This window comes from Malurus melanocephalus, unplaced genomic scaffold (genome assembly GCF_030028575.1).
Source record: "Malurus melanocephalus ecotype Western Australia unplaced genomic scaffold, MMel_1.1 scaffold_82, whole genome shotgun sequence".
Lineage (NCBI taxonomy): Eukaryota > Metazoa > Chordata > Aves > Passeriformes > Maluridae > Malurus > Malurus melanocephalus.
This window is the reverse complement of record NW_026623314.1, coordinates 2,418,292-2,440,054: the sequence shown is the minus strand read 5'-3', so window position 1 is coordinate 2,440,054 and position 21,763 is coordinate 2,418,292. Positions and strand designations below refer to the sequence as shown.

General features: G+C 42.4%; 1 protein-coding gene across 2 annotated transcripts in view; it reads left to right on the top strand.

Moving 5' to 3' along the window:
• Positions 1 to 15,351: 15,351 nt before the first annotated feature.
• UBR2 (ubiquitin protein ligase E3 component n-recognin 2) overlaps positions 15,352 to 21,763 on the top strand; it is a 55,139-nt gene continuing 48,727 nt past the window's right edge. For both annotated transcript variants that reach the window (XM_057367679.1, XM_057367680.1), the window contains exons 1-2: positions 15,352 to 15,553; positions 20,513 to 20,772. In XM_057367679.1, coding sequence (XP_057223662.1) covers positions 15,476 to 15,553; positions 20,513 to 20,772 — 338 coding nt within the window. In that variant the 5' untranslated portion in view covers positions 15,352 to 15,475. The remainder of the gene's footprint in view (positions 15,554 to 20,512; positions 20,773 to 21,763) is intronic.

Genomic DNA, 21,763 nt, shown 5'->3' with positions numbered 1-21,763 from the left:
TTATATTTGTAACTGAGATTATAACCTTATTTTCAAGAAAGAATAAAAGCCATTATGGAAATTCCAAGTGATGACAAATATGCCCTTTGCTACCTGTTGTTTTGGTGTAATTACTGATCCACCTCCTTGTTAAATGCTTGACTTTGATTTTTCTTTCAATTTGTGCATTTTCCAGCATGACATTGCTGGTTCTTTCTCTTCTAAATCAGTTAAGTATAATGTGAATCCCTTGGATGTAGTCATATGTCTCTTGCCTGTTAGATGTATAAGGCACACTGGGGTCTTATAGGAGTGACACTGACAGGGTCAGAATAGTTTAAAAAGCTGAACATGTTTTTTGTGATCCCATTCCCTGTGCATTCAAAAGGGAAGTAGCCACAGCTTCCCACAACCTGCACACAAAAAGAAATTAATTACAGTTGGCAAGGGGCTTGCTCAGAGATCGGCAAGTGCATAGTTCCAGGTTGTCCCTGTGCTCAAGAAACAGTATCTCTGCTTTCTTTGAAGGTAATGTGAACAACACTGCTCTCACCTTGGTGGTCTTGCCTTCATGTGTGTTGGAGTGTGGTGTTTCTCTCTTAGGTCCTCTCATCAGGAAGCTCAGGAGATGGAGAGCTTCCAGGATAAAACAGCTTGCACTCTTCAGTGTCACTTCTGGCCACATCCGTTGCAAGTTACAAGAACTAGCCAAGGGTTGAAATGGAGCTGAATAATTTTTTGGTAGAAATTCATCAGGATCCCAGCTACTGCAAACTACCATGTACTTCCCTTTGTTTACTTCCACCACCCGGTGAGGAGCAGGCCTGTGTCAGACAAGCAACATCTCAGCCTTGCAGGTCTAAGTTGACTCTTGTCTAGGGAAATGGCTGCACTGATTCCAGACGTGAGGTGAAGTCATGGATCTCACCTGCAGCCAGATCTGCTGCCATTTGAGATGATCTGCTGCCATGATCTCAGACCATGCTGCTGCCATTTGAGAACTAATCCTGGAAGTAAGACTTTTTAATTTTATTCTTCTTTTTCAGACAGATTGGTTTGCTGGTTGCAGAGTTTCATGAGGAATGTCTGAGGGATCTGGGGCTGTTTAGCCTGGAGAAAAGGAGTCTCAAGGGAGACCTCATTGCTCTCCACAACTACTGAAAAGGAGGCTACAGCAAGGTGGAGGTTGGTCTCTTCTCTCAAGTAACAAGCAGTAGAAATGGCCTCAAGCTGCACCAGGAGAGGTTTAGAGTGGGTATTAAGAAAAAAATTTATAGAAAATATAGTCAAGAATTGGAATRGGTTGCCCAGGAAAGTGGTGGAGTTACCATGTCTGGAGGGATTTCAAAGATATCCAAGATGTGGTGCTAAGGGAGAGGGGTGGGTTTGCTAGTGTTAGGATAAAGGCTGGACTCAATGATCCTAAGGGTCATCCTAAATGATGCCATGAGTCTTTCATGAAGTCTAAAGCAAAAGTGAATTGTGATGGCTAGGTCCTGCTGTCCCTTATGCAAGTTACTGCCTCCAGCTGCATGGGTTTGCTTCCCGTTTGCACCTAACACTTGGTACGGCTTCCTCAGTGAGCCAGATCGCCTCCCAGTGATGACARAAATGCCATCATTTTTCCCATTGATTGCTTCACTGAGTCAGTCAGACAAGTAACAGGAAAGGAGGCAGGGTTTTCTGCTCAAAAGTGGAATTTGCAGGCACACCAGTTTAAATTGCTTCTAATTGTCACAAAGCCACAGCTGCTATCTCATCTGGCAGATAAGATGGTCTGTCTCTAAGAAGGTTGGTCCAGGCAGCGGACAAAAAAAAAAAGAAAAAACAACCAAAACCAAACCAAAACAAAAAAAAAAAAAAAAAAAAAACCAAACCCAAACAAACAAAAAAAAACCCACCAACAATTGGAACCTGCACAGCTGTTTGCCCTGCAGTCAGCTCTGGAAATTCACAAACACTAGTTTCCTTCCAGTTCAACCTCAGGAACCTTATAGCAAGGCTGTCCATCTATAAGTCAGTCACTGAGCCACTGAGCTGCTCATTCAGTGCAACCTGCAGTAGCTGCTGAGCTCCTGGGATGCTGACCCAGTGCTGATGGAGCCGGGTGCTGCTGGATGAAGGATCCTCCTGGCAGCTCTTGGTGGGACATGRTCTTGACCTTTCTGCATCTCCGTGCAGCTGGGCACACAGGACATACAACACCACTTCACAGGAATGCTCTGAAGTGAATTAATCCACGTAAAGTGCTTAGGAATGTTTTGGTAAAGAAACTACAGATAGGCAAGTGAAAAAAAAAGACCTTTTTTCAGTAACTCTATTAGTGTTTGGTAACTGTGTTTGAGCCCTAGAGAGGAAAATGAGCTAGAGACATTCTTGCTTCATTTGGTTTGTGCCAGTTCCTGKTCCTCTTGGAAGGTTTGCTTATACTATCATGCTGTCAGGAATAATYTGTGGGCATATACATATGCACACAAGACATGGGCCATCTTGCAGGATCATGTCCTAGAGAGCAATGCTCCACTTTGTGTGGCTTTTTCACATGCCAGAAAAGAGGAAATGTTTTATTTTATACAATAGACTGACATAYGTACTTGTAAATGTACAAATTTGTTTAATATATACATATTACATAAATATTACATGTGTTTGTACATTATGTATGCATAAACATATAAAACTCTTGTATCTTTATAAAACTAACATGAATGAAGATATTTATTTTTTTTTAATTATTTCCAGATTTTAAGTTGATGGTGTGGTTTGAGCTATTCTACATTTTAAAACCATTCACTGGGGATCTGTGTTGARAATACAATCAGGGGCCAGTGATACTGTCCCCACTTTACACATGGGTAAAGTAGGGAACAGAGGTGGTCCAGTGTCATCCAGGAAAGTAGCTACAGAAGTAGAGTATGAAAAAAATCTCCTAAGTCTTCACACTTCGTTATATCTTGAAGACAGGCTAGTATTGTTCAAGTAAATCTTATGCCCAACTTGAAATGTTTGGAGCTTTGACTGACGTGCAAAAAGCTTTATCCAGCTGGCTTTGTATGCACTCCTGGTGGTAGCAGCTGAAAACTGATCTATGACGAAGCACACCTTATTCTGAATGTGCTGCTGTTGTACTGCTAGAAAGAAATACATAGTCCTGCTTGTAGACAAAAATTCAGTTCAATTACACTATTGAATGAAAACTGCCTTTACAGAAACAATAACTCAAAATCCAGTGAAATCCAGTCAAATGACTGATTTAAGGCTACTACTTTTGTGGAATGCCCGCAATAATCTTTCTAAATTGTTTTTTCTTGGCTTTAAAAATCTGTTATGTAGGAAAATTGATATCTATGAAAAAGAGGCTTTAGGACTGCTTGCGCCGGAGAGTTGTATTAATTTCTAATGTGTTTGTTGAACAAGAGAAATACTTTTGAGTAGAGGAAGGAAAAATGAAGCTGATTACCATCAAAAKTTTTCTAAAAATAGAAGTTTATAGAAAAGACATATGATGAGAGTAGAAGGAAGCATGGCATATTAACTTTAAGTTACAGTTAATCTAAGTAACTTTCTGTAACAGAAGGGTTATATCTAAATATCTAAATACAGATATGATTAAGTCACTGTGGTTCTCTACCACAATGTGCAATGTGTCAAAGTTCACACTGACAACTGAGATCAAGATTAAAGTTTCGTTACTTTTTCAGAATTTTGTCTGTTGGAAGTGGATGCAGTATTAGCAATAGCCCACTGTGTATTGTGTGGAAGAGCACAGACAGCCACCTCTGATCAGATCTATCCCTGTCATCACATTACCTACTTTCAGCCATTTCTGTTTCCTATTTCATATTCCTCAGACAGAAGCAAACTATTTTGTTGATTTAATTCAAAGTTGAATGTACTCTGYGTATGGTTTGTTGAAGGAGTTTAAAACAGCCATCCACATCTGCTCTTAACTTTCCCATTCAGAACTGTAACCTGAATTTTTATATTAGTCATTTATAGTCAAATATACCAGYTGCTGTAAGGTCTCACTGTGTCTTACTTATTTGTTTCTTACATATGTGACAATGGGCAAATATGCTTTTAAACTGTAGGCATAGAGCTCTAAAGATTTAAAAATGTTATTAACTCACATGGCTAGAGTCATAATTTATATCTAATATATATACAGTATATTCTGTTTATAGTGATGTAGAGCACTTTACATCATCAAACAGAAATAAGCAGTATCGTTTCACATTTTTACAGTGATGGGAATGTGCTTGCWGTAGAAGACAAGCCCTTTCACATTTCTGTGTCAGTGTTTTTGYTTAGTTGCCCCAAAACACTTGAGAAGGTGAGAGCTGTGCTGGAAAACAGAAAGCAGAAAATGCAGTGGAGTTACTGTATAGCYTCAGTGAGACAGCAATGAACCCCTATAAAGCAGGTTAGCAAAATTAATAGTAGAAGAAAAACAACTTGSTCCATAGCTGAGAGAGTTTTGCCAGCAGCAGCTGAAGGGCAGCAGCTAACAAATCTAGRTATATGTGAATATGTCTTTCTGATGGCAGTTTTGCTTCTAGAGAAGAAGAATCTATCTCCATTGCATTCAAATGGTCTCCCAATTAATATAGAAGTTGGGAAACTGAACAGGGGATTCCCGAAACCTCCTGTAGTGCTCCTGATGCAGGCTTAGGTCTGTGAGACTAAAGGTCTCAGTCTTTTGGGTCTTTTCTGTTSAGAAAAGAGGAAATAGTGCAAATTTGGCATTATATTGTTTTCAGAGGTGAAAAAGAAGAGACTTTCTTCTGATTCACTAAAGTGTGGAGTTTTCCTATAAAAGTTTCCAAAATTTTCTTCTAGTCATGGGTAATACAAGGTGGTCCTCCCATATCTAAGAGCTCTGTGGGGAACCCACCAGTGACCACTGGATAACCTAGAGACTAGAAGGCTTCTCTCTTAAGTTGCAGTATTCACAGCATTGCCATATTTCTAGAAAAGCTTGAAGAAATATGGGAWGGGAAAAGAGGTCTCTCAAATCAACTTTTGCTTTAGTTGATATATTGGTCTGCAGAATCCATTTCACTTTTTTCAGAAATTGTAACAGCMAGGAGGCATGCATTTGTGTTCTTTGGGTATATATTCTTCAGCTTTTGTGTCCTCTTATCATGCCAACATGTCCTTTAAACCCCCTTGGGAAGAAAGTACAGCTCCATGGATTGAGTCCTATGCTAGCTCACTAATGTAGCAGCTAGTGATAGCTGAAGATTGAGGCACTGATAATTCCTCTGCACCCCAGACAGGGGCAAAGGAGCTAATTATAATTSATTGTATATCTGCTGAGGAAATCCCCAGATGAGGAGTTGTGGGTGTATTTCACCTTTTTTGCACAACTTGAGTGAAGCACTGGGAACAAAGGAGGGGAAAAAATAAATTCAGACATAATTACTCATACTGAACTTGTGGTCTTCTTAAAATATGCTCAACCCGAGAAGTAAACCCAGCGTTGAGACTTCTTCCAGACTTGTTTTAAGACTGCACCATTTAGAGGCCGTTCTTGCTGAAGTGTCTGCCAGAAACCTCTTGAGTCTGTGTTTAAGGAGCAGTCCTGCATGGAGGTCCTTCCCTGGAGGTGTGCCAGTGTTTTTCCCTTCCTATTAGAAGACTATCTGAAGATCTTGGACCTGTTCCACACTTAAACTCCAAGCCTCTTTATTGTCTATCTGTTCTTGCAATATGATAGGCCAGAAACTTTTACTGTCTGTCCCTTTGTAAGGCTTGTTTCACAATCTGGGTAATATAGATTTCTCAGTTTCCCATTCCCACTTCTGTAACATTTGTTATATTCAACTGTATGTCTGTTCTGGAGTTCATTTCTGCACCTTCTGCCTACATTTCATGCAATTCTTCATCTTATCTGCAATTGTTATCTGTACTCTCAATCAGCTCATCTCTCTTTATTAGTAATAGATCCAGTCAGTTCTTATGTTTGCATACACTCTAGGATGGTAATGTTTTGTCTTGCCAACAGACAGAGATTTTGAAGTTGTGATAACCTATATGCTTGTCTGAGGGATGTGAAAATAGTATTATGAATGTTGTTTACGAAAAGGGGTTTGCACACCTTCAGTTGTTTTCACATACCATAGCTGACTGTCCTCAAAGGAGTGAGTAGCAGAACATACTACATGGGAAGCCCATCGTTCACATCTGCTCCTAACTAACTGACCAGGAAAATCCTCAGCATTTTCYCTCAGTTGCCTCTATGTAGATACCACTTTGAGGACAGTTTTCTTTAAATCTTTCTRCACTTCCTTTGCTCCATTTTAAAGTCTGATAATACCTTATTTCCTCTTCCTATTTTTTTCTTCTACTGACCTTGCACTATGCATAAACATTCTTCATAGGGAAGTCAGTGAGTTATTTGTTGTTAATTTTTTATGTCTTAGATTTTGTGCCCAGTACATAATGATCCAGTTACATCTCAACTTGCATGCTGTAACCCCTGCTTTCCACTTCTCTCAGTTGCCAACAAAGCAAGTTTCTTTTCTAATAAGTTAAAGTACRTCCTTTCATCCTTAATGCTCTAAAGATGCTTTCCTCCTTCTTTGTTAACTAATTTCCTCTGTTTCTAAGGATTATCTGCCTAGAATTGTGCCTGTCTCCTTCTGTGCCATGTTCTGCTCTGAGATGGAAGGCGACAGGTAGCCCTCCCATTCCTGAGCATCACAGYACAAGGATGCCAGCTTGCCCAAAAGGGGCTCTTGGCCAGTTTTTGAGCAAGTGTTTTGAAAACTAGTTAGGCAGTTTTCCCACTGTAGACAGGCTCATGGAAGGACCATTAATTACTCAGTGCAGGCTTAACTATGGGCAGAAAAAGGGGGCTTTTGTGTGATTGTCAAACCCTCACCATTATTTGTACATGTTGGTTTTGTATTTAATAGGATTACATGACTTCTTTGCTCTATATGCCAAAATGGATGGTTCCTTTCAGTAATAAAACAAAGCCAATAACCTGAAAGGAACTACGGCTCAAAAGCACAAACTTGACCTCTGAGTGACCTTGACATTTACAGACTAAAAAGAACTTTTCTTTGAACAGACAGAAGTCAGGGAGCCAGCAAGAACCAGGGGAAAATGGTTTTGTTTTTTTCTGATTACATTGTTTAAACCAACATACTACATGGTTTACAATACTTCATTACAATGTATTAGAGCCTGGAGGTGATTTAATGTCTGTTTATAACTGAGACTAATCTTGAAATAAACAAATGAATGTTTGGAAAATGGATGAAGCTGTTCTGCCGGAGACAGCGTTAAATGCATCTCTGAAGAGTAAATCATGGCTGTAGAGCACTTAAATGCTTTTTATTTCTACCTTCAATTGTATTTCAGTAGTTTTATCTAACAAAATTAATCATGKTGCAGTAAAAAAATTTCTAATTGGTTAAGACTGCCTAGCAGCCATACATTCTATAACAAATCCACAATTTAAAAACTGTTTAGCCCTTTAAAATCGGGGRAAAAGATAAACTGGAATATGCTGTAGCAATATACTAGGCACCATGGTGATCTAAATTAAATCTGTTACAACCTGTTCTAATTTAAAATTGCTCCGTTGTGTGAATGAAAGGGAAAAGAAGAAGAGTTAGTTCACTTGTTCGAAGCATTTTCATATTCCCAGATAAATCTTTCATCCACCCTGCTTTTGCTTGTGGGCTGTATGTTCCCATTTCCTTTGTGCATCCCCTGCCTAACTGCACAGAAATGTGGCTTCAGAYCGAGTCAAGAACAGTTTCCCCAGCGCTTTAGTACCAGTTCTGGTGTGCATCAGCCAAGAACAAGCACTGTCACTGAGTGTCACCATCGGATGCCCAGCTTCTCACGACACTCAGAAGTTCCTCTGCAGTGCTGTAGGCAGGGTCCAAGCTAGAGGAGGTTGCTCCGATTTATTCTCCCAAAGGATAACTGCAGCACTCATCCTGCCATCCCTCTCTGCAGGCAACTCCTTGGCTACTTCTGCTTTCTCCCTCTCCTGCCTCTCCTACCACCCAAAGCCCTACCCATRGCCCCCAGCCACTGAACAGCACATTTCTCTTCTTCTAACATCTGACTCATTCCAAAAATGCCTTGAATTTCCCTAAGTACTAAMCATTAAGCAGTTAAAGCCTGATTTGGGGGGGCGGGGGGGACGGAAAGTGAAGTCGCATAGCTGCTCCAGCCCCACCAGCCACCCACACCCTTCCGGTTGCAGGCTGGAGCGAGYGGGAGCTGGGAGCGCAGGCTGGAAGGGCGGGAGAGGGGCGCTCCTGCACCGCCGTGCCCGCGCCGCCTGCCGACACCTGGCGCCGGCAGCGGGAAGAGCAACGAGAGCCGCGCTCTTCCCTGTCCTCTCTGCAGGGAGCCGCCACAGCGGCCATGGGGCGGGAGGACTGCTTCATCTGCCTACCTCCCCGTATCCCACACCCGCTGGAACAGGTTTGAGGCTTCGAACTTTGGCAGTGCACTTCCTTGCGCTGCAGTGGATGCTAAATACCGTGACTGCTCTTGGTTACTGCAGGGCTTCTAAACGTCTGGTCTTGGAGCAACCCAGCATCAACAGTGGCGCTTCATAGGGGTGGCTGCCTCTCTGTATACCCCTTTCTGTCACTTTGCTTGCCATGCAAACACAAGCTGCAGAAGTGTCAAGAATAATTTTTTTCAAACTTGAAAAAGAATCAACCACATGAGGGTTCTGCAGAGGAGAAGGTTGCAACATAAGCCTGTATATTCATTGGCATTGACAAGTGGAGGGGAAGGGTGTTAGCTACATCAYAAATTTCAAGTAGTTCTTGGACATTCCTGGGCATTAAAGCTGACCACCCCTGCACCACAAACATAGGCTTTCTTGGTACCAGCTCACAGACCTCTTTGTATCCTAAAATCGCAGAATGGTTTGGGTKGGAAGGCACCTTAAAGGTAATCTAGTTCAACCCCCCTGCCCTTGGCAGAGATGCCTTCTGCTAGACCAGGCTGTTCAGAGCTCCATCCAACCAGGCCTTATACCACTTTCAGGGATGGGGCATCCATAACTTCTCTGGGCAACCTGTTCCAGTGCCTCACTACCCTCAAAARTAGGATTTCTTCCTAGCATCTAATCTAAACCTACTTTCTTTCAGTTTGAAACCATTCCACTTTGTCGTGTCACTACATGCTCTTGAAAAAAGTCCCTCTCCATTGTTCTTGTAGGCTCCCTTCAAGGAAGGGAAGGCCACAGTGAGGTCACCCTGAAGCCTTCTCTCCTCCAGGCTGAAGGCTCTCAGCCTTCCCTTGTAGGAAAGGTGCTCCATCCCTTGTGTATCTTTGTAGCCTCCTCTGGACTCCCTCCAACAGGTCCATGTCCTTCCTGTTCTTCCTGTCCTTCCTGTGCTGGATACCCCAGAGCTGGACACAGCACTGCAGGAGGGGTCTCACCAGAGGGGAGAGGAGGGCAGAATCCCCTTCCTTGGCCTACTGCCCCCGCTGCTTTTGATGTAGCCCAGGATATTGGCTTTCTGGGCTGCCAGTACACATTGCTGGGTTGTGTCCAGCTTTTCATCCACCAGCACCCCCAAGTCCTCGGCAGGGCTTCTCTTGTTCTGTTCATCCCCCAGCCTGTATTAACTGCTATGTCTAAGTACACATTACCAGTGTTCTGAATTTACAGTGAAAACAGATGAGATCAGGCACATTTTTGCATGTGTATTTTCTTTTCCTTTGCTCCCTTGTTAATTTCTCCCCCTGTGCAACTCATTACAGACTATTATCTTAGCTCCCGTTAAATCTCTTTTAGAGATTGGTGTTTTAACTTTAACCAGCTTGAGCTCTWGTCTGTTGACACGTTACACTGCAGAAAGCAGTGAAATTATCATGGACTGAGTTGGCACTGTATTTTTTCAAAGGCACTGCGTGATGAGAATAAATCATGTTGTCACCCTGACATGATCCACTAATGAAGATGCACATCCTTTTGCCCTGCGTTCTTACTGGATGTTAAGTGAGAACCCTTCCTCTGTTTTTTTTCTTCATTTCCACTGTGGAAGAAGCTTTCTAATTCTGCACATCGGTTTGCTTAGCAATATTGCTGTTGCCTAATGCAATAAAAATCAGTTATGTAACTGCCTTTGCTAGACTTGCAGAGAGCATTCACCAGACGGGAACATGGCCACAGTATCTTTATGCTTTYGTTATGCCTCCTATGTTCGCTGTTATCAAGCAATATGCTCTGCTTTCAGTAYCTTTTTTTAAAATAATTTTCCTTGACATCATGTTTAGGATATTATACACCTATAATCTAAGCTCATGCAAAGACAGAGCGGTGAAAAGAAATAAGCTTATTCTGATTTATTGCTAAAAGGGCTGATATTATAGCACTAATGCCTCCAAGGAACAAAGAATCGCCTACAGTTTGTCAGATAGTATTTTTAATACTCTAATTCTGAACCAAATTCCTAAAATAACCTGTGTTTTCAGATTACCGTGTGCTCTTTTGTTCTGAATAATGTCTTGCTTAGTGAACTATGTCTTATCAATCCACCAAGTACTGGGTGTCATTGTTCACCTCATTCACAATTCATCTTTTAATTAACATTATCACAGGCAAAATTCTATTTTGGTCAGCATAATTTGTCATTGGAATTGGCAGTACAGAAATAAAATTACCATCTGAATTTATCTGAAGACGATGGAGAAGATGGTGACTACAAACCTACCTCATCTGGCACTGAAGAGGAAGGGAGGGAAACCATGTAAATGATAATGGCTTTAMAAATTGTATTTGCTATGTAAAAATCACTACTTTGGTCATTCAGTATCTGCTAAGCAAACAGTTTTATCAAAATTACTGTTACTGAAAATACAAACTTGAATCCTACATTTAGACACATGCTTTATTTGGTGGAAATGTTTGCTGACCTAGGGAAGATTTAAGAGATACAAATGTATTTTCAAAGTGATGATTTTAGATACAGGTATGCAATATCAACTTCATTCAGCAAAATGCTGACCATTTGCTTTAATAGTTAAACATCAAATTAGTGCAAGTATTTCACTGTTTTAGTGAACAGGCAAGGAAGTCAGTGTTTTTAAAACATTTTTAACTGTACTAGGAAACCTTTCACAGAGAAAATAGATCATTTCTGAATCCTTCTCACAAGACTCACCTTTCTTAGTGCTTGCCAGAAAACTCCACTAATGTGGGGAAAATTAAATAGCATGTTGTTTTTCTGAATCTATAAAGAAGACATCTATCCCTGCAGTCTAGATATGCAGTATTTTTCTATTTACATTCAAATTAATACAGTGATGTCAAATCGACTGCATCTGAGGTACAGTGAACACACCAGCAAACCAGCTACTTAAAAATTCCCTCCAATATCCCTTTACCTTATGATTTCATCAATTTCTAGTTGCAAATGTAAAAGGTCCTGAAGAGGATCACGTTCAAGCAATGTGCAGCCAGGATGACAACAATTACTGTATGCTGTGCCCTCTCTGGAGTGTGCTCTACTGCAGGTCCTTTCTCTTTCAAACTAGCTGGGCTTCATGGATGAGTTCTGGTGCTTCGAGAAGCAGTCKTCTAGTGGGTGTTTCATTTGTACCTTCTGAAACAGATTTTAGAAAGGAACTATCACTCTGCACTGTGACAATTACTATTTCCTCGATGATGCTTGTCATGCTGGTTTAGGATGGGGTAGAGTTAATTTTCTTCCAGTGGCTGTTATGGGGCTGTATTTTGAACCCAGGGTTAMTAATATGGAGACATTTTTTGTTATTGCTGAGCAGGGCTCACACAGAGCCAAGGCATTTTCTGCTTTTTGTGCTGCAATGCTGGTAAGGAAGTTGGGGGTGCATGGGAGGATGGGAGGAGACACAGCCAGTACAGGTGACCCCAGGTAACCAAAGGGATATTCCAGACCATATGACATCATGTTCAGTATATAAAGAGGGAGGCAGAAGGAAGAACGAGGAACCTTTTGAGGGATGGTGTTTGTCTTCCCAAGTAAATGTTAGACAAGATGGAGCCCTGTTTTCCTGGGAATGGCTGAACAGCTGCCTGCCCTTGGGAAGCAGTGAATTGATTCCTTGTTTTTATTTTTTTGTGAGTGCAGCTTTTGCTTTACCCATTAAACTGTCTTTATCTCAACCCATGAATTTTCTACCTTTTATCCTCCSAATTCTCTCCCTAATCCTTCTGGTTGGGGGGGGGGGTAACCAAGCTGCTGCGTGGGGCTTGTTTGCTGTCTGGGGTTAAATGACAGCAACTATTTACATTGTGTTCTTAATGAATGCAGAATTTATGAAAAATACTGGACCTCAGTTAAGTTAATTGATCCTCAGTCAAAGTACCCTTTAGGTTTTGGGTTTTTTCCCCACCTTTCTTTAATGGCAGAGGCAGGCAATGCTTGAACACACAGGTCAGGAGGTGAAAGAGATATAGATGACAYCTGCATCTTTCACAGTCATAGTCATAGCATTCTGGGGGCTATTTTATGTGTTGAAAGCAAGGTGAGACTCAGATATGTCTCAGTTAGAGCAGAAAAATACCATGAAGATTTACTATTAACCCTGCTGAAACATTAAAATTCTCTAGATTTATCTTTTTCAGTTTCTATCTGATAATAGACTTGGGAAGAGTTAGGATTTTTGGCAGAAGATAAAGGCAATCTCCTCAACCTTAATTATTATTCCTGAATTTGAATAATAACTTTGCTTATGAAGTAAAAGGCACACACTAAAAGCTATGGAAGATTCTTCCTGAAGTTGTAAAAAAATGCTACTCAGGGAGTTGTTATGCTCATACTGAAATAATGGCTTTGCCATTTGAATTTCTGTTTGGGTTGCCCACTTCACTAGGTAAAATAAGATGCCTTGCACATTACTAAACCCCAGGATTTTTCTAACATTTTCTTCATGCAGCCCAGAAAGAGAAATAGGTAAGTCATACAGCTTCCCTTCACCCTGTGCTATGTTCCAAAGAAGATTAATATTCTGTATTCCTTAGGCATCCACAGTGCATGAATGARAAACAGTGTGGGCTTTACTGATCTTCTAAGGAATATGTAATTTTTTCCGTGTTTTAAGAACAATTACCTAAGAAGTGGCAAAGGAGATAAAAATAAATAAAGTAAAAATAGGTAGCCTGCATATAGGAAGGGTACATACAAAAGGMAAAGCTTATTCTAGACTATTGGGAAGTGAAAGTAATATTCTMAAAGCCATCCTTTTACCATTCTGTGATTCCCTCATAGCACTGGCTAAACATGTCGTTTTTGGTTCCTGCAATTAGTCTTTCCAGATGTGTTTATTCCCTTGATCCCAAAATTCCMCAGAACTCCCAAACCCAATGTAAGTCAGTGCAATGATGTATAAACCCTTGAGGTTTCAGACACAAGTGTGAGTAACACATGAGCACGTGGTGCTGCCCTCTGATGCAGGGARCGCTCAATCTCCACAAGAGGAGCTGGATGATGGCACACTGCCCACCTTCCTGCTTACATTAATGTATGGCCACAGATATATTTGTTACTGCTTGAATAGATACAATGTRTCTCCCTTGGGAAACTCAATATATAAATTATTAATTGAGGGAAGAATGAGGCGAAGGGAGAGGAAAGGAGATGAAAAAGGGAAAAAGCAACTATTTATACTCACTTTGAGAATGCTTTAAAAGCTTTAAGGAATATAAAATGTGAAGTGGCACTCACTTTCAATGCACAGCTTTGCTGTGACTTAGCAGTGTTTGGCAAAGGTAATGTTTACAGCTGTCTTCAGCTAGTACTGCAGGCAGTTATGACTTGGTCTGTCTTTCCTGCCTGTTTATTCCCCTTCCATGCATTSTCTAGATTTGGAAGTGTAAATTCTCCAGAGCAGAGACTTCCTCAGCAGGATTTGCTGGACTACGCTCCTGCTGGGGGTGGTCCTTACCTCAGCCATGAAGGCTGACAGGAGTTGTGAGGTGGAAATAGTATTCAGTTTGTGCACGATGCTAAGATCCATGCAGAAGCAAAGGAAGGGGTGTTTTTAAACCTCAGCATGCTCAGGTGCCCTGTGGCTGCATGCACGGTCAGACACGTCTGCTTGGTTTGGGCTCAGCTGTAATTACAGAGGTGCAAGGCAAGCCCAGGGGTACAGCAGTGGTACAACAGGTTTTCAGAAAGGCCTCATAAGACACCAAGCCTGTGTGAGCTGAAATGGAGTTATGGGGGATGATTGTTTGCTGGGTTTGGTGGTGGTGACTTGTTTCTGAGATCCGGATCCCCGCTTGAGTGAGCGAGGCTTCAGCTTCAGAGCCCCCTGGAAGCTGAGCAACAGAATTTATATCTGCTGCTATAYAGTAACTTTTGTCACAAAGCCATAGTTGACAGGTTCGGGCTTTTTTCTTTCCACCCGGGTGGGATGTGAAAGCCTCCCAGGAAGCCCACACTGCCCACTTGCCCACAGGCTGTGCTGACAAGAGCACTCCGGCTGAGAGGGGCACTCAGCTTTGCCAGTCACACTGGAGAGGCCCCCAGATATCGCTTTGCAGTGGAGGAGACTGGTGTTCAACAAGCTGGGGGACAAGGAGCTGGGGGTCCTGGTGTTCAACAAGCTGTCCATGAGCCCGCAGTGTCCTTGTRGCCAAGGTGGCCAACAAAATCTCGGGGTGCATTAGGAAGAGCATTGCCAGCAGTGAAGGGAGCTGATCCTGCCCTGATCCTGCTCCTCTGCTCAGCCCTGGCGAGGCCTYGCCTGGAGTGCTGTGTCCAGTTCTGGGCTMCTCAGGACAAGAGAGATACGGAGCTTCTGCAGCAGGTCCAGGGGAGGGCAATGAGGATGATGGAGAGATTGGGGGATCTCTGTTATGAGGAAATGCTGAGGGAGCTGYGCCTGTTCAGTTTCAGGAAGAGACACTGAGAGGCGACCTTGTCAATGTCTGTCAGCATCCAAAGGGAGGGTGTCACGAGGATGAAGCTGGGCTCAGTGGTGCTGAACAATACAGCACAAGGAAAGGGGTAGAAACAGATGCACAGAAGTTCCACTGAATATGAGGAAGAACTTCTTTGCTGAGCAATGACTGAGCACTGGAACAGATTGCTCAGAGAGGTTGTGGAGTCTCCCTCACTGGAGATACTCAGGAACCGTCTGAATGTAATCCTGTAACACGTGCTCTGGGATGACTCTGCTTGAGCAGGGAGGTTGGCCCAGGTCACCCGCTGTGGTCCCTTGCAGCCTGACCCGTTCTGTGACTCTGTGAGGCGAGAGGGGCCCGGCGGAGCGGCCTGGGGACGGGTACCGACCGGCGGYCTCATCCCGCAGCTCCCGCAGCGCGGCCCCGGGCACGGAGCAGCGCCGGGGAAGGACTGCAGCCCCCAGAACGCGGCGCGGCAGCCGGTGACGTGCGGGAGGCGGGGCGGAAGTGTGTGTTCCCCGGGCTGGGCGACCGCCCGGGCCCCGTTCCGGCTGTCCCGGCCTCGGCCTCGGCAGCGCGGGGCAGGGGGCAGGAGGCAGCGGGAAGGAGAAGATGGCGGCGGATCTGGAGACGGAGGTGCAGGCCATTGACAAGAACCTGCTGGAGTGCTCCGCCGAGGAGATCGCCGTGGTGAGGCGGCGGGCCCGGCGTGGGGAGGGAGCGGGGGCTCAGAGGCCGCGGGAGGCACCGGCCTGGGGAGCCGTTCCCGGGGCCGGGGCGAGGCCGCTCCGCGGGCYCTCCGGGAGGGGGTGTCCCTGCCGGGGCTGGCTCTGAGGGCACCCCCGGCTGGCAGCGGCGTCCCGCTGTGGCCTCAGCCCGCTGTTGTCGCCAGCGTCGCTGTTGCAGCAGCCGAAATCCATGGCAGCGATCAGCCAGCTTTTCCTGTTGTGCCGGCTGGCGCAGGTGGCTCCCTGGAAGCCGCCTGGACGTGGCCATYCCCTGCCGGGGGCTGCCGGCCATCTCGCCCCTTCCTTAACCGCTTCCTAAAGTTACGTTCCTCCGTCTCTGCTGCCCTTTCGCCTCACTCTGCCTGCAATCGCGCCTAGACCCGGGGAGATCCCTGCTCCATATTCATTTAGGTGGATGTCTGACCCCAAATATGCTCTACAGTGYTGAAGTGCCATTACAGGATTCTTCTTTCCTTCCCACTTATTTAAGATGCGGTTCTGGCAAAAGCTTGCAGTAGTTAATCTTAGGATTATTAGAGGTTTAGAGGAAATATTAATAAAATCAGCATAACATACTCCCGTTTATRTACTGTTCTTCCAAAGAGTAGTTGGAAGAGGAATCTCGAGGGTAAAGTCTTCGGAGGAACTTTTGTTTCTGGCATAAATGCTTGTCCATGTAGACACTTGGACATTTGAGGAACTGGATGTATATGTTAAAGTATTGAGACTGCTCATATGCCTGTCTGTAGGATAAAACCTTGAAGAGCTGTCCATGTCTCTTTCAATAGAAATTACATTGGCTGTTTTCCAAGTGAAATGTAAAACTGTTATAATTCAGATTATCCTCAGATTATGCTGGTGTATCTACAGTGCAGACAAAGGTATGATTAGATTAGCAAATGTGCACAGTTATCTATATCATAACTAATTTAGCTCCAGGATTAGTCTTCCTTCCTCTCTACAGTAAACCAAATAATTCCATCAAACATAAAGTAGTCCAAATTGAGCCCAAATTACCTCGTCTGTGTGAATAGCAGATGGTTTTTTTGGGTCACGCCATAGGTAAACTCAAGGCAATCATGCACCATGGGAATGCATTTAGGAATTTGCTATAGGTACAAATGCCTACTTAAATGTAGCCAATTTCTTCTCATTTTTATCATCTGTCATCACCTGCACAAGCTCCAGTTCTGAGATCTGTCATTCAAATCTACAGTGTGGTTTTTCTCTCTTTTGCTGATACCATTACTTTGCTGATAGCCCAATATTAACAAAACAAATGCCATCCCAAACCAATAGTTGCAGCCCTTAAAGCTTCAGTTTCTCGTAGCAACAAGTTAATGATAAAATTCCAAAGAACAAAAATAAAAAAMCAAGTTCTCTTTAACATAACATGAGCCTACATTGTGGTTTTTTTTTTGTGTAGCTAAGAAAAATATAAGTTGTACCTTTAAGCTTTTGAAACAGGGAGGTGAGTGTTTTATGTATTATTATTATTATATGCTTTGTTATCCTGGTCTCTCTTAGATGTGAATTTAATAAAAATCCCGGTGAACCATTAAGTGCGTAGTTACAAAAAGTGTTGTTTGATCAATGCATTGCACATTTTATTTTTCCCAGGGCAGTTAAAGTTGTTGTAGGAGAGTAAGTATGAGAAGGGAGGAAGTGAAGAGGAATACACTTATCCCTTTTTAATAAAAACCTCTCTTGGGAGAGTAGAATATTAGTTTTTCTTGTGTGTGATTTCAGGTTAGAAGACAGACAAATACTAATTGAAAACTTGCCGAAACGGAGAATRCTTTTGTTAAAGAACAAATTCCAAAGTTTTGAATAGTTTTTCTGGAGTTCAATGCTCCCCAGGTAGCAATTTAGAAAGGCAGTGTAACATATGTATACATATGTATATATTTCTATTAACAGTTTTAAATGCACAACAACYCTGTGAGTTGCCTTCCTGGCAGCTCTTGGAGTCACATCTGTTTCCTTGTCCTAGTAGCCTGGATTTCCTTCTGATATTATTTAATCCAGGATCTGATTTTCAAAACTGCATGCACAGCTATGTGTATAGAACTAGCTCCACAAACAGATTTGGGTGTGATGACGTTGATTGTTGCCACACCTAACTTTCAGACAACTACGCCCAGAATTTTTGGGATGGGAAAGCCATTTACTCGAGGAACAAAAATTTTCTCTGTCTAGGTATTTTCTGAGCTTGTAGTGTAGCTAGTGTGCACTGTGTGTTTTCTAGATAGAAATTAGTAATGTACTACTGAATTAAAAGACTGAAGTTACTTTGCTGAAAAAAATTCTGCAGTTTAATAACTGCTATATGCCATAGAAAATAACATTAAAATGAGTTTATTAAATGGAAATCATGGAAAAGATTAAGTCACTGCCATTGTGATTGGGTCAGTTCCTGGCAGTAGTAGCTATTTGGCAAAACTGATGAAAGGAGAGGAAAAGATGAATGAAGTGGTGTGAAAAATAAAATTCTTGTAGATGGAAATGTTAGTTTTAATTTTTTTTTTTTTTTGTATGGGCTTCTTTGAATCCTGGTGGGAATGGTGAGATTATCTGTAAACTTCTAGATTCTTGGCTATGGCTTTTTGGCCACCTTTTCCTGTGAGCTTCCATGGAAAAAGACTGGGCTTTGACCATCAAAGCTAGATGAATATAGGAAGATTTAGCAAATCAGTCATGATTCTGTGAAGTCAAACTTAGGAAAAGAGAAGAAAGCACCCTGATAAATTGTTTGTTTTCTTTTTTTTTTAAATACCGAGTTCCACTTTAGAAAAACATATCTGGTAAGTGAAACTACTACAATATATTTAAAAAAGGCAAAAATGTGGCCAGTCTGCAATGGCACAGATGTTCTGCTGACTCCGAATGTCTGTATCCTGAAGAATTTACTACAACTGTGTTGTGTCAAACTTAATTTCTTTAGAGAAAGTTATAAATAATTCAGAGTAAATCAAGCTAACATTTGATCACCAAACCCATTTATTTTTGGGATAATTAATTCTTGGTTTTCATACACAATTGTAGGTTGATTCTGAACTCCTTTCCTGAAGTTGCCAGGGSGTATCTGGTTGTCACATTTACAATGAGAAATGGCATGCTGAGGCTGTTTATGTAACACAGGATTTAATCAGTGGACACTTGCAGTATGTGCTTGCTCCCATTTGTTTATTATGAAAACTTTGCAATCTTCATTTACAGTTGAAACCTTTCTAAATTTTTAATCCACAAGGCAGAAATAAAACAAATGTTGTCCTAGAGGATTTTTTTTTGTTCTGTGTCTATATACCAGGTGAAAAAAAAACCCTAGGAGAAGCTGTGAGTTTTTAAGTAGCTTAGGGCAGTTCAATAGTTTGGTGCCCTCTCACTCTCCCTCCTCATCTGGAGAGGGGAGAGAAAATGCAACAAAAGGCTTGTGGTGGAGATGAGGAATGGGAGCGATCACTTAGCAATTACTGTCATGGGCAAAAACAGACTCAATTTAGTTTATTACCATTCAAATCATAGTAGGGTAGTGAGAGAGAAAACCAAATCTTAAAAAYACCTTCTCCCCATCCTTCCCTTCTTCCCTGGCTCAGCTTCACTCACATTTTCTCTGTCTCCTTCTCTGAGATGGGAAGGTGGATGCAAGAGAGGGGTTGTGGTCAGTTGCTCCCATGTTGTCTCTGCTCTCCTTCATCCTCATGGGGAGGTCTCCCTCCCACAGGAGACAGCTCTCCATGAACTTCCCCAGTGTGGGTCCTTCCCATGGGCTGGATTTCTCAATGAACTGCACCAGCCTGGGGCTCTCACAGGCAGTGCAGCCCTTCAGGAACAGGCTGCTCCAGCCTATGGATCCTGTGGGTTCCCGTGGTGTCACCAGTCCTGCCAGCAAACCTACTCCAGCGTGGGATCCTCTCTCATGGGTTTACAGGTCCTACCAGGAACCAGCTCCAACACTGGCTCCCTACTATGGAGTCACAGCCTCTTTTGGGCCTCCAGCTGCTCTAGCATGGGCTCCCCCATGGGCYGCAGGTGGATCTCTGTTCTGGTGTCTGGAGCATGTCCTGCCCCTCCTTTTGCACTGATTTTGGGATCTGCAGAGCTGTTATTCTCCCATATTCTTACTCACGTCTGCCAGCTGCTATTGCTCTCTTTTTGTCCCCTTAAAAATCCTATCCCCTGTTAAATCTCATCCCAGAAACGCTACTGTTGTCTCTAATGGGCTCAGCCTTGGCCAGCTSTGGGTCCATCTTGGAGCTGTGTCTCTTGGATGTGGGGGAAGCTTCTGGCAGCTTTCATAGAAGCCAGCCTGTAGTCTCCTTGCTACCAAAACCTTGCCACACAAACCCAAGAATTCATGAATCTAACATCATGCTTGAAATAGTAATTCAGATGAGTTATTTTGGTTGTAGGAGAAACCAAAACTCCCTCATTTTCACAGGTGATTTGTTGCAATTAAATGAGAAAGGGACTGTTACCTAATGCTGTTTGCTTTTGTCCATGTCTGTTCCTTGCCAACTCCAGACTCCCGCTGATCCTCTGTGTCCCCAGCTGGCAGCATCTGTCTGCACTCCAGAGAARTACAACCAATAGTCTAGGCCGTATCCTAAAAGTCACTGCCAGCATTCTACTGGTCATTCATCCTGCAGGAAAATGTTATTTTTTTTTTCTTAAATCTTGTGTTTTTGGAAAGAATTTAGTATGTCAGAAGGATAAAATGTGCAAGCAAGGGGAGCAAATTATTCCTTGCCTAATGTCTGTCTTTTGTGATCATCTGGATTTAACACTTAGRAGGAAGCATGACTTTCTAGGTTTGCAATCCCGTTTTAGAAATAAAATAATCTAAATGGATAGAACTATGTTTGATGTTTTTGTTAATGAAAAATTTGTGYTCTCATTTCCTTCTTCTCTCATGCTAAAGAAATGGTTGCAAGCAAATGACCTTCAGAAAGAAGTCTACCAGCATCTGGCGTATTATGTACCAAAAATTTACTGCAGGGGTCCCAACCCTGCCCCTCAGAGAGAAGACATGCTGGCACAGCACATTTTGCTGGGACCAATGGAATGGTATCTTTGTGGTGAAGATCCTGCGTTTGGTTTTCCAAAGCTTGAGCAAGCAAACAAACCTTCCCATCTCTGTGGTCGCGTTTTTAAAGTGGGAGAGCCTACGTATTCTTGCAGGTAGTTCAGCTTAACATTGTGAAGTGTTTATAATTTGTGAAGTCATGGAATATTTTTCAATAAGAATATACTGTCCTAATGAAAAGTTAATACACTAAATGTATTTTTAAAGTAATCTTGCAGTCTTTCATGACAGGTGAGTTCAGGGGAAAACGAACATGCTACATATGTATAAAAAAAATACTAATCAGTATAATGTAGGATGTTTTCTGTACAAAAGGTTTGCCAGGTTARGAAACGGGTTGGGGTGACCTGTCAGGGTGATTTAACAGCATTAATCAAAACTAAGTGGGCAAGCGTATGTGTGTGTGTTTTGGGTGTTTAATATCAGCCGTTAGGGTTGATTCTGTATTTTAGACCTCTTTCCATGACCTGCTAAACCAATCTATCAGATGCTAAAACAAGCATATCATCTTCTAGTTCCTGCCCTACCTCTGTCTCTAGATCACTCTTAAAATACTTTTTACTTGAAAGAGAACAGGAAGTCCCTAATCAATTACAAGTATTTTTTAAAAATCTTCAGTTTTAAGCCATTGYATTACTAGCTGTGGATTCATTTTCATCTTCTATTTTCTGAACGGTTTGTAGTTTAAGTTTTGTTTGTACCCTCTGTRTCACAGATGCCTCTCATTTTGTGTGGTTTCTACCACTCACTGGGACACGTGAACACTTGGTGTGGTGATGGGGAGAGGGAATGTCTCTCTAATTWCAAGGTTTTATTCATCTGTATTTCCATCCCCTTTGTTTACAAGGAGAGAATGATTGTGGAAGAATTTTGSTTTCTAGTGCTCCCCCCTTCTATAAATAATACCTTTCTGGCCTTTTGGGTTTGGAAATGCCTTGAGACCTCTTTATCATGAGGCAGATGAGATTAAACTGATGGGTACTTTAGATACAAATTGCGTTGTTGGTCTTGATAAAGCAAGTGTGTAGAAGAAAACTACAGAATTCCCAAGATTTTCATTAGTCCATATGAACAGTATTTGATCAT